General features: G+C 38.6%; 2 protein-coding genes across 5 annotated transcripts; one reads left to right on the top strand and one right to left on the bottom strand.

Annotated features, from left to right (window-relative positions):
* The first annotated feature begins 2748 nt into the window (after positions 1 to 2748).
* On the top strand, positions 2749 to 7696 carry LOC129723384 (endophilin-B1). Of its 4 annotated transcripts, XM_055677577.1 has the most exons (7): positions 2750 to 3090; positions 3253 to 3686; positions 3754 to 3817; positions 4069 to 4104; positions 4306 to 4496; positions 6343 to 6511; positions 6575 to 7696. In XM_055677577.1, exons 1-7 carry the CDS (start codon positions 3013 to 3015, stop codon positions 6683 to 6685), a joined length of 1083 nt encoding a protein of 360 aa, XP_055533552.1. In that variant the 5' UTR covers positions 2750 to 3012; the 3' UTR covers positions 6686 to 7696. The 4 variants fall into 4 exon arrangements, with proteins under 4 accessions (XP_055533553.1, XP_055533555.1, XP_055533552.1 ...); XM_055677578.1 differs by lacking the exons at positions 6343 to 6511; positions 6575 to 7696 and adding an exon at positions 4674 to 6336 and having other exon boundaries at positions 2749 to 3090; XM_055677579.1 differs by lacking the exon at positions 4069 to 4104.
* A 3303-nt stretch (positions 7697 to 10999) lies between these two features.
* LOC129723386 (40S ribosomal protein S18) lies at positions 11000 to 12078 on the bottom strand. Its single transcript, XM_055677581.1, has 3 exons — positions 11951 to 12078; positions 11463 to 11648; positions 11000 to 11404 (listed from the first exon to the last, which is right to left on the bottom strand). Exons 1-3 carry the CDS (start codon positions 11951 to 11953, stop codon positions 11135 to 11137), a joined length of 459 nt encoding a protein of 152 aa, XP_055533556.1. The 5' UTR covers positions 11954 to 12078; the 3' UTR covers positions 11000 to 11134.
* Between the last annotated feature and the right edge of the window lie 785 nt (positions 12079 to 12863).

Genomic DNA, 12863 nt, shown 5'->3' with positions numbered 1-12863 from the left:
TCCATCTGCAGTCTGCAAAAGATGGTCATCTTGTAACTTGAACCTCTGATTTATGATAAGTAACCTACAGCAAAGATGACTAGAACAAGATACCTGACTCTTGCAGAATTCATCGGACATGATTGTCGCTGCGCGTGAGCAAAAGTCGAACTAATTTTTACACTGTTAATTTGATGTATACTTGACATCAAAATCAACTGACGACAAGGCCAAGACATGACTGCTGAAAGGTGAAACAATTTTTTCAGTATCCATGTGGACGACTGTACGGTGCTGCCATCTTAAAAAAGATAATAATGTGTACGAATGTTTAGTTTATTTTCGGCGCATCATTTAAAATTAAGCGTACCATCAGAACTTCCTAATAACCGCTATAAGCACACTCTACAGCCAAGTTTTCCACTTAAACCGAGGTTAATAAAGTTAATAATTAACGATAAAGCTTCTACAAATATTTCCACCAAGGCAATTGATAAGGCAATCATAATAATAACAATAAAACCGCTCTAGAAGTACTTGGAAATCGTCTCATATTCTATTGGCAGTTGGCATTACCTCCTTGAGAGCGACATCAAGTCATTGCGCTCTGCTACTAGTAACAATAAGTTCAATTTAAGTTATCATTGCTTGACACCAACCACATAAGCTAAAGTTTATTGTGCTGATTTAGGGGCCATCCACATACCACGTGGACAGCTTAGGGGGGGGGTTGGTTAATGTCCACGGTCCATACATTTTTTTTTAGAATTTATATGGGCAGCTGTCCACGGAAGGGGAGGGGTCAAAATCGTTGAAAGTCTGTCCACGTGGTATGTGGATGGCCCCTTACATAAAAATCATAACATTTGCTTTATATTTATATGAATATGTACTGGGTTTGTATATTCTGTTCTTTTTACAGTAACCGAAAATGTGAGAAAATGATATGTTTATATATGACAATATAGCGTTGATGAGAATGTTGTACATAATTTATGTCCTCGTTACTTTCGGAAGTATCATCTACATTATTTAAATTACAACTTCCCAGGGGACATTTTCTGTGATATATGAAGTCACTAGAGAATTATAAACGCGACTCCCATGTTACTTGGCTGGCGACATATCAAACTTTATGTTTTAGTAGAATGGGACCTGAAAATAAATATAACCCCTCAATATAAACCCCCACTCTGACAGTCGATTTCACACTTTTATTCGTACTTTAAAGTGCAAAAAATATGGCAATACCTTTAAGTGCAAAAAATGACAATATCATTATCATTAATATCATTAAGCGTCGAGATGACCAAACTGCTACACCTTTTTCAAATATACAATCTTGAACAGCTCAACGATCGACACTGTAAAAAATCGACACGTTATTGCCAAGTGGATTCCACTTACTTCTGTGCTAATAGATGAAACATTTCATATCTACGTGGAATACACTTGCGTTTCAGTTCGCATCACAAAATCGAGTGTCTTACACTTCGGCTTGCCATGTCATGCATACCAAAATCAATAATTTTACACTCAGATTCCAATGCTTACACGCGTCAAATGCCAAGCCACGTAAAAATACCGTAAATTCCAAAAAAAATCGATATGAGTCGACATAATAGAATGATTAGGCTCGTGTATTGACATTCGTACGTAAAAAGCATTAGGGATTAGCGTGCGATTTATTTTCAGTGGATGACGGACTATGCACGGTAAATCGGTTTTGCTCATAGTGACAATTTTATAAGAATTTAGGTCATCAGATGGCAGCACTAACCGCCGGAAAGTGGTCGTGTTCAAAATATATGAAAATTTGGGAAGTTAAGTATCTTGTTCCAGTTATTTTTGCCTACAGTTAGTATACGTGACTGAGCTGTCAGAAAGTTCTATTGATAAAAATGTTCAAATTCGGATGTGAAAATAACAGCCCAATGGCACCGCGCCATGTTTCAAGGGCGAACATCTCAACGTATGTGTAAACGAGATAGCATATCACCGCCACTTTTCATACACCTTTATCTGACAGCTGACTGCGGGCACAAATGAGTTTGAGCCCAGGACATGACTTCATTGTCATTCACTGTTACTCGGGAATAGGGATGCCATTGGTTCGGAAAATAATGATCAATTACGCTTTCTTGAATATTGTTTCTAAAATATATGAAAAGTTTTCTTTTCTTTTTCATGTTTATTGCTCTGTTATCCGGTTGTTTAATATTTAAGGCCCATAAAATGTTTAAATAGGCTGCATCTACACACTATTCGAGCCTATGAATTATCGGAAAATCATCTCTTGCATACAGTTGCATACAGACGAATAATTATTAATTGATAAATAAATAACTTAAAATTGCCCAATTAACTGCTAAGCGATTGAAATTTTTATTAAATTGGACTGACAAACTGTAAAACTTTTGGTTTAGTATCAGGCCTTTACTGTAACCACAAACAGACGTCCAAGCAAGAACAACATTGATCAAAATTTCCGTGTAAATTTTCAAAGTAAATTGCGTTATTAATCACTTGTACACTAGCGCTGCCTGGTGACCTTATCGCTACAATACATTTTTTTTCGCTGGTGTACGAGGCTGGCGGTACTGGTAGCGCTATCTGGTTACGGATTGCTACTACAAAAATATTTTCACAAGTTTGGAACTCGGCTTGGACGTCTGTCTGCGCTGTAACCTTTTATTTAAGCTTGCTATAATTTTTTAGCAACGCATAATTAGAGCATAATGCAAATTCACTAAAAAAACTGCCTCGAAAATCAATAACATTCTTCTGTCAAACTATTACACAGCCACTCACAAAGAGAAAACTTTTTCATGGCTTAAATCCAGTGAAATCGTTCGGAAAAATTCAACCGTAATTTGACGATAATTCGTTTTCACTTTCATCTTCGACTCGCTCCCGGAGTGTATCCGTGGAACGCCTGCCTGAGTGATTGCAATAGTGCAGTTTCAGGCTAACAATCGTGTGTATTTTAGCCGCGCAATCTTTCTAGTCAAATCAACAAAACAGATTACAACGATGAACATCAAAATGCCAGACTTTGATGTTAAAAAATTCGTAAAGGATGCGGGTTCCACACTTTCCCGGGTCGTACAGGTAAGTCACGTTTGGCCTTCCCTCAATAACGTCGATATATGTTTAATATGAAACACTGCACTTGATGACTACCTACACAGAATCACTTTATCGATTAGTCGTCAAAGAAACATTGAAATTAAAAAAAATAGTAGACAATATTAAACTTGAAACTATTTTCAGCTCACAGAGGAAAAGCTGGGCACATCGGAGAAAACGGAAATGGATTCGCATTTCGAGCTTCTCAGTGAACGATCAGATTGCGCCCGTACGTGGACCGAGAAAATTGTACGGGATACCGAGGCGGCACTGATACCGAATCCAGCAAATCGAGTGGAAGATTTCATATTCGAAAGAATGGAAAAAGCCAAACCGAAACGGCTAGGCAATCTCGAGTACCTGGGACTGGATATGATCGAGGGTGGAGGCGAGTTCGGTCAGGATGGCGCGTACGGCAGTGCGCTGATCAAAGTTGGACAGGCGCAACAGAAGCTTGGATCTTGCGAGCGGGATTTCATCGGTTCCGCTGGAATGTGCTTCATTCAACCGCTAAAGAAGTTTTTAGAGGGGGAAATGAAAACCATTACCAAAGAGAAAGGAATATTGGAGAGTAAGAGGTGAAGTTACTTGCTAAACTCTGTGAACGTTTCTAGTTGAAACTCATCGAAAGCCCCTTTGTTATAGATTGGATTTGGACGCATGCAAAAATAAAGTACGAAAGGCGAGAAGCATGCTTGGCCAGCAGACGGTAAGTACATTTACTTTGTTCAAATACTTTTCAATCTACAGCTACTGAACAGAGACTAAAATGAACGTGATAATTTTTAATGTTTTAATACATAGTTAGAACGTTTCTACTAACGATTATGCATAAAACTTATACATACGACATCAAAAAATGAACAAAAAGATAGTTTGCGAACCACATTATTTGCTAATGTTCATTTGAAATTTATTTTCACTATTTCTATCAACTAACAAAATATTGAACACTGACAGAAGGACGGAATTTCTCCCGAAGCTGCCCTCGAGCAGGTATAGTTTGAAGTTGTACTTACTGTTTGATCCACCAGCGCTTTATAAGTAGTGATTTTATATTAAAAGTAGTAACGAAGGCAATTTTTAAGGATATTCGTTTGATCGCAACCGTAGTTGTATTTCCTATTGCATTAGAATGCATGCTGGCGTTATAAAAATCCACCCTGTTGATACTAACTTAACAAGTATCTATTTCAGGCTGAACGCGACCTACGAGTAGCACAATCAGAATTTGATCGTCAGGCGGAAATTACGAAACTGCTACTTGAGGGAATTAGCACAACGCAGGCAACGCACCTGCGACATTTGCATGCGTTCGTTGAAACCCAAGTGCGTTACTACGGGCAGTGCAACAAAATCATGAGTGATCTGCAACGAGAATTGGCCAGGTAAGCTTCGTAGGTTATCGATGTTTAGATTACCCCACTGGCTTCAAGCTCCGTTCACCTCTACAAACTGACCTTTGCAATCTTTCCACTAACCGGTGGCAAATCTTTTTCTTTCTTCTAAACAAACGAAATGCTTCGATATTCCTCTTTTTCAAACACCCGAACACACTGAACCAGCATGCGTCCATCAGCGCCACGCTTGCGCGTGAACAGTGAGGATGTAGACCTCTCTAGTGGACCTCCCTATCTCAGTCCATCACAATTAACACAAGGCGGTAGCCCACAGCAGCAGACGATAACGTTGCATCCAGTCCAAGTACCGCGAAAGCCACGGGTTTCCCCCGCGGCCTATCCTATCGCGACGGACGACAGCGTTATCGCTGAACTAGTGGCAAACAGCGATCCCAGCGACATCTCCGAGCTTTAGACTACATACGTTCCTTCCATATCCCGTCCATGACCTCCGAATATCTACTCTAATGTATGTACCTCCAACGCGAGCTTTCTCTTCCCTTCCTACTTCGCTCTGGAATGTCTAGGACGTTTCTAGTTTCAGTTTACTGCAATGGATGTAATGTTTTCTGAGTACTAGTAGTTTGTAACTTTTATGTGTTTGGGTTATCGACCCAAGAAATGTAAAAAATGTAAAATGTTTTTATTAGAGTAGTTTACTAGATAGGATTGAGGAAATATTATCTGCTTATCATTATTTCGTGGGATTTCTAACCGATTATATATCGTTTTATAAATCGATACCAATACGAGAAAGAGAAGTAATTACTACGAGGAGGCACGAACAATACCGTAGCTGCCTTGTCCATTGAGTGATTTGACGCAGAGTAGAAACGAGTGACGAACGAGTAGAATTGCGCCAGAACTGATATATCTTCCGTAATAAATTAGAATACATTAAAGCGTGAGAAGATACACAGATAAAAAGTAAACCGATCAACGCAATCTGGAACTGAACGGCAACAACTTTTATTATAAATGCCTACTTACCCAGCACGAGCGGATGCAGAGAACATTTCAATGAAGAAAACGAATTTGTCGAAAGAAACTTGATAGGAATTGAATATGATGAATCCGTCAACCTGAAGCAACGCAAAGAGATAGTTTTCCGAAAGATGAAAGCAAGCTGTTGTATTTGCAATCTAACGATAACTCGAGGAGCAACAAAACATGAACACATGCGAATTGATTGGAAACTCCCCTGTTCCCACCGTTTCGTTACGCGCAATTATCGAACCGAATTGTCAACTCTGAATTGATCGGATGCGTTTCTGGAAATCGTACGGCTTGTGAATGTTTGCTTGGAAATTAAATCATCTACTACATAGGAAACATATGCACTGGATTCAAAATTGCCATTAAAATTTAATTCAATCGCTTCTATCGATTAATCTGAAAATTTCTGGTTCTGCAGTTTCCCTAACCAGTTAAAAAATCGCCAATTTGCTAGTTCGCTGACTAAAAAATTGCCTCATATATTATCGAGTTAGCGAAATCATATCAACCACTCGCAACGTAAATCCAGTCGAACAAACGACGAGCTTACTTTTACAATGAAAAAATCCTGAATATTGTTTATTTTTGCGTTTTTTTTTCAACGCAATTATTATTTGAGCACAAATACTTTGGGTGTTTAGAGTCTAACGCAGTCTTTAAAACAAATGAGAACACAAAGTTCATTGTAGTCTTCCTTTGATGGATCCTAATGACCACTCCAAAATCGTGTCCTCCTTTCCCAGCATTTTTCTCTGTTCCTCCTACGCTGCTGTCCTTGTTCCGTTGATTGCTTTCTAATTGGCTCCATCCGCTGATATATCCGTCCACCCATTTACAGTCTGGGAGGTCCACAGCCGTACATTCCCGTGGCGGGATACGAGGAGGATGAATCGAATCACCGCGCGAACAACATCGAGCTGGGTGGCAATCTAGGCTACAAACGAGCTCGTGTTCTGTGCTCGTACGACGCCAAAGACGGCACCGAACTGAATCTTACATCGAATGAGGTAGGTAACTATCTGCACTCCAAAGAATTTTGACGCAGAACTTGCTTTCTTGTTCCTTTCAAGGTGATCTTCGTATGCGAGTGTAATCCACCGAACAGTGACTACATGAACGGAAAACAGGGTCTGCTGAAAGGATTAGTACCGAAAGCGTTTCTTGAGATTTTGGATGAATAATTACACTCACTTTTGGCACTTCATCCTCTCTAGTTCTCACTCAAATAGAATACTTATTGTTATCTCAATGTATTTTATTCAATATTTTATCCCCGCCCCCCAAAATTGCTGTTTTTACTTGAATTTATTTTTAAAAATTATATAAAATGTATGAATTTGTTACGCCTGGTTGCGTGTTACTATGAAAATAGCATTAGAAAAAAACTGCTAGTTATGCTTCTACTAAACTAAAATAGCTTCATAGCACTTAAGGTATATTTTAGAATATGAATAACCGAAATTTTTAAACGAAACGAAGTCAGTTATATTGAGTAACACATTGAATTGCTCGATAGAGGCTATTCTGTCAATTATTACTTCAAATTACTAAACGGTTGCCAATTTGATTAGCTATGCGATGCAAAAAGAGCAACAATTAAAGAACAATAATATCGAACATTCCTCGTCGTGAAATTATTAGCATACAAGACCCTCCTCAGAAGAACAATATATGTGTGATTGTACGGCACGACTAACTACATAACTATCATTAAATAATGGAGTAAGAATACTGTTGAAGCAACGAGCACATTACTTTGCTCAGAGAATACAAAAAGACATGATATTCGATCAAACTTAATCTCTCTTAAAACCTATATTATATCGTATAATGGAACCTGAAAACACAACCCGAACATATTGTTTTCATAAGATTCTCTTGAATGATATTACGAACAAAACAAACTAGATGTTATTTATTGCAAATATTAACATGCTTCTACCTATTATAAGAAAGAAAAACAACTATCATAATCGTGAAAAAAAAAACAGAAGACACGCGTCGCACACACACGCGTGCGCATACACGTAAACAAAAGTCAATAACAACCTGGAAATCTAGGAATCTAATTCAGTCTCTTCCAATACGTGTTATCGTTTGTCGGCCACCACTATTCTTCTTAGTCTATACTGCTTTACCAGTTGGTGAACATTCGAATGCTATCGAATAAAAACGCAGAAACAGTTAGATAATTTTGTTTTACTTTCAAACCCGCCTACACAAATCTTTGTCATCTCTACGTATAACGCGATTTCAGCCCACCGACTGATTGCTTCAAGACGATCAACTTACTGACCCTCACCAGCCGTCTATAGATCCCGCGTGCGGGAGCGAGGAACCCGCCTTGCCCTTAAGGTGAAACGGGACGTGGTCGCGATCAACTCGAATTTTGCAATCTAATTTTCTCTTGATTCATGAAGACTACATACATGAAACTTTTATTAATTGTTTTCACAACTGTTGCATGCCAGAAGTAGCAATATGAGTGCTGTTTATATAGTCGAAGCCGATTTTTTTACGCTCAAACTACAAAAGTAAAAAAAAACTCTAACCTCAAAATTGTATAGGAAAAGACCACAATCCCGTTTCACCTTAAGCAGGGGCGACTCGTCCATAGGTGCAATCTGTGCAATGCACACGGGGTACGCCTGACGAAAAATATATTCCAAACGCAAATTTAATATTATATTTTATTGATTTTAAGTTTCGCTCTCAAACACTAACAAATAGAATGACTTGTGTGTTAACACGGACATGATTGAAATTACTTCCTCCAACTGCGATTTTCTAAATTTGTAGTTGAACAGGCAGGTTCAAAAGCCACGAGTCGCCCCTGACCTTAAGAAGGGGTTTTCTACGATTCTGAGCTTAATTTGGGAATTTTCTTTTTTAGTCATTTCTGGCCTGTAGGAGGGGTTTTTGACGATTCTGCGCCTAATTTGGGAACATCTTTTTGCCTTTTCTGGCATTCAAAAGGGTTTTTTAGCCAATCTGAGCTTAATTTGAGATAATTTTAATTTATAATTTTCTTTTTTTGGCCTTAACAAGGGGTTTTCTGAGCCCAATTTGAGATCACTTTCATTTTTGGCCGCTGTACCACCGTCAATCACCAGTACCAGTTCATCTTCGGAATCATCTTCGTTGGAACGTGTCCTCTCCATCACCGACCTAGAGGCTATGATAGGCTCCAAACTGAGGTTCAACGATTACAAGGCATTAACAAGATTAAAATAATTATTTTGAACCCATCATTCAACAGCACTCCGCCTCCAACCCGCCAGAATGTGATACTCATCCAGCAATCTCCAAGATACGCCGCTTTACAGCCGACTTGCTTACAAATCCGGGACGCAACGACTCTAGCGTTGTGGAATCCTTCGACCTCCCTCCCCCTCCACCGCACCACTGCCACCAGCGCTCAACAGTCTGCGTCTGTGGCAGCGGGGAACGGGGCTTCCAAAATTTTACTCATGGCAAGTACACATCGGTTTCTTCCGTATGCACTACTGATCAGCACCACGCTTCCAGGTGACAGAGTACCACCGTGAATAACCCTCTGACTGTATACTACCAGAACGTGCGAGGCTTACGTACCAAAAAAAAACGACCTAAGACTGTTGCTTTCCAGCTGTGACTACGGTGTTTTAGTTTTTACTGAAACCTGGCTCCGACCTGACATCAGTGATTCGTAGGGATACCATCTGGTCGAAGTTAGAAATCAGGACACCTTACCTGGGCACAAATTTGTCTAAGTTATTCATTCTTCGAAGTATGAGCAAATATAACTCGTAATATTTGATTTACTCAGTTTTTCATACGCGGGGATACGTACATCGCGGAAAAACGAGTTAATAAAAAAATCCGCGTATAAAAACGCGTAATTTGAAAATCTTCGATTTGAAAATCCGCGTGAAAAACCGTTAATTCGGAAATCCGTGTAGAAAAATACCTAGTAAAAAATCTGAGTGTATCTCTGACGATCCACTTTCATCAAACCACTTTGGATTATTACGCATTAGTAGATATTTTGAAAATTCAACACACGTAAACTGTTTCAACTTAAACTTAACAAATGCCAGATGCTTAATGGTAACGGTCAACGCGTGAGAGATTCGTCTTATTATTCTAGTGAGATTCAACCAATGAAAAATTTCGATCGCAGTGAGCGTTGTGACCTTGAATCGAAAACACTTATTGAGCAATTGGGTTGTTTAGCTATATCAGTTTTTTATATCATCTGAAAGATCTGCATTTTCTGAGTAAAACGTGATTTAAATATTTTTTCTATCGTTGTCCTTCGCTTCTTGAATCAAGATTTAAAACTGCTCGAAATCGCTACAATGACAGTTCGCCCATATACCAACTGTCATTGTAGCGATTTGGAGTGAATTTTAACTCTTCATTTAAAATACGAAGGATAATGATATAAAGTTCTAAAAAATCACGTTTTGCTCAGAAAATTACACTCTTTCAGATGATATCCAAAATTTGGGAATTCGTGAATAGCTAAACAACCCAATTTTGAAAAAATATGCTCATTGCCACACAACAAAGGAAAATATCTCAAGAAAATCAGGACAAATGCTAAAATATAAAAAATAAATCAGGACGCCCAAATAGTACTTCAAAATCAGGACATGTCCTGCTAAATCAGGACGGATGGTATCCCTAGTGATTCGGAATTATAACCTGACTACTCCTCATTTAAATGTGACCGCAACGCACCAGTGAACTATCGCGGGGTGATGGCGTGCTTGTTGCTTTCCAAAGGAACCTCCGAAACCGAAAATATTGCCATCCGCACCCCAAAATATCGACCCTTCGAGATTCAACCGAATTCGAACGAAATTTTATCCATTCGGAATGATTGCCTTTTTGCAATACAGCCATTTGTCCCCAAAAAACTACAATTTTCAAGAGCGTCTTTCTTTAAGACATAAATACAAAAGTACAGAATTCGCAGCCAACTGTTTAATGTACAGGACAATTGCGAAGCTAGTACGATCCTACTGACATTAACAGTCTCTCCCGAGCTGAGACTCAATCCTACGTTGATTGCCTTGGTAGGCAAGCATCGTACCTTGTCCAAATGGAATTTTTAGAGATTTTTTTCACTGGTGTTCATTGTACGCGGAAATTCAACTTCGAAACTTTTCATTTATCTTTCTTTGAGAGAGCGCTGTCTAAAAAGCAAAGGTAGACGCTCAGTATAAACAGCTGCTTTCATCATGATCAACTTTTCTTTTAAATTGAACCGGACCCTGGAAACATAACCCGAACCGTAACATTAAATACTGGATAATAAAGCTCGTTAGTCCAACAGTGTTCCAGGCGACCAACTTTTTAATTCCAACAACTTGAAACCAATGACGGTAAAATTTGTTGACCCGCGATAGGAAACCAAATAAGTGCATTTTTAATATGAACTTGAGCGATCGAATATGCTTTCAATTAAAAAAGGCACTTGTATAAAACTATACTTACAACCAATTCAATACATTCCTTTAAACCGTTTATTTCACTCCATTTTTCGCAACTTTAAACAAACGGTTCAACACTTTCCAATTCTTGCGATTTGTATGAATAAATACACAAACAGCTTCTCCACCTGGGTGGCACAGCATCTAAGCTTACTTCTTCTTGGAGACACCAACGGTACGTCCACGTCGGCCGGTGGTCTTGGTGTGCTGACCTCGCACACGCAGACCCCAGAAGTGACGCAAACCACGGTGGGCACGAATCTTTTTCAGTCGCTCCAGATCCTCACGCAGTTTCGAGTCGACGTTGGCGGATGTCAGCTGCGAGAACTTACCATCAATGATATCCTTCTGTCGGTTAAGGAACCAATCCGGAATTTTGTACTGGCGAGGGTTAGAGATGATAGTGACAATTTTCTCCACCTAAGAAAAGGAACATATGCAGATCAAGTTTGAACAGAAACGTTGAAAAACAAATTACCTCCTCCTCCGAACATTCACCAGCTCGCTTAAACGGATCTACATCGGCCTTCTTAAGGACTACATGAGCATAACGGCGGCCAACACCCTTGATGGCAGTCAGCGCAATCGGAACGGTACGCTTTCCATCGATGTTCGTGCTAAGCACACGCAGAATATGTTGAAACTTTTCGGGAATCACGAGCGACTGTAAAACAAAAATTCAGAAAATAAATCAGTATTTAAAAATAACTTTTAAGTAGTTTAAAAAACGTGAGAAAGTCTAAATAAAAGGATTTTATATATAACATTTTAAATAAAGCCTATTGTTTATTCCGATTACACATTTCGAGTCACAACAAACCCTGCAGAGCTGTCAAACAGCAACAAAAATCACGAATTTTACATGAAACACGATAGTTTTTAAACCCGACGGAATTGTATCTACATAGTAATTCTATTCACAATTACAGTCATTACAATTAATTACATTTCAATAAGAAAAATTACCATTTTAGGCTGACTTTTTTACAGCAAATCAGAAATGTGTCACTGCGTTCTGCTGGCAGATGCCGGAAAAAGAGCGATTCGCGACATCCGGTTTTATCTAGACAAGTTTCGCTTGTCATCAAATGCGCGTTTATGAAAACGCAGAAACTTTCGATACTTGCGTTCTTAGTACGGTGGGCCAATAATTATATTTCATCGGTTAAAAAATGATTTCTATGCTGGTAGCACCTAGTATTTTGTTTTCTTGTTTTACACTAAACCAGAACAGTTTCGTTTATACGTACCCGAGAGGTGTTATTCGGAATAATGCTTATATGAAAAAATAAAGTTAAGGTAAAGTTCTACAAACCTAATTGTAGTTTCTTTTAAACATAAAACTAAATTCCTCGATGATTCACTGTTTTCGAGTGTCTCGGAGAGGTATTTCATACAATATTTGAATGAATCGGGTTGTTTAGCTATTCACGGATTTCCGATTTTTATATATCATCTGAAAGAGTGTAATTTTCTGAGCGAAACGTGATTTTTTAAAACTTTATATCATTATCCTTCGATTTTTAAATGAAGAATAAAAATTCGCTCTAAATCGCTGCAATGACAGTTGGTATATGGGCGACAGTTGGTATATGGGTCATTGTAGTGATTTCAAGCAGATTTCGAGGAGTTTAAAATCGCTTTTAAAGTTGTAAATAAAGTTTTAAAACTGATATAGCTAAACAACCCAATTGCGATTTCCTCTATTCTTGTTTACGCATACTAGTAATAGCACTCTGCTATGCCTAAATTCAAGCGAACGTTAGAAAACTGTTTCCGCAACTGCTCTGTTGTGGAAAATTTGTTTGAATTTGATCTCGTTTTGATCGCACAACATTCAGACAGACTTTTGTCAGTTAAATTAAGTAAATAACGCCCT

The sequence above is a fragment of the Wyeomyia smithii genome, chromosome 2 (genome assembly GCF_029784165.1).
Source record: "Wyeomyia smithii strain HCP4-BCI-WySm-NY-G18 chromosome 2, ASM2978416v1, whole genome shotgun sequence".
Lineage (NCBI taxonomy): Eukaryota > Metazoa > Arthropoda > Insecta > Diptera > Culicidae > Wyeomyia > Wyeomyia smithii.
This window is presented reverse-complemented; position numbering and strand designations above follow the sequence as displayed.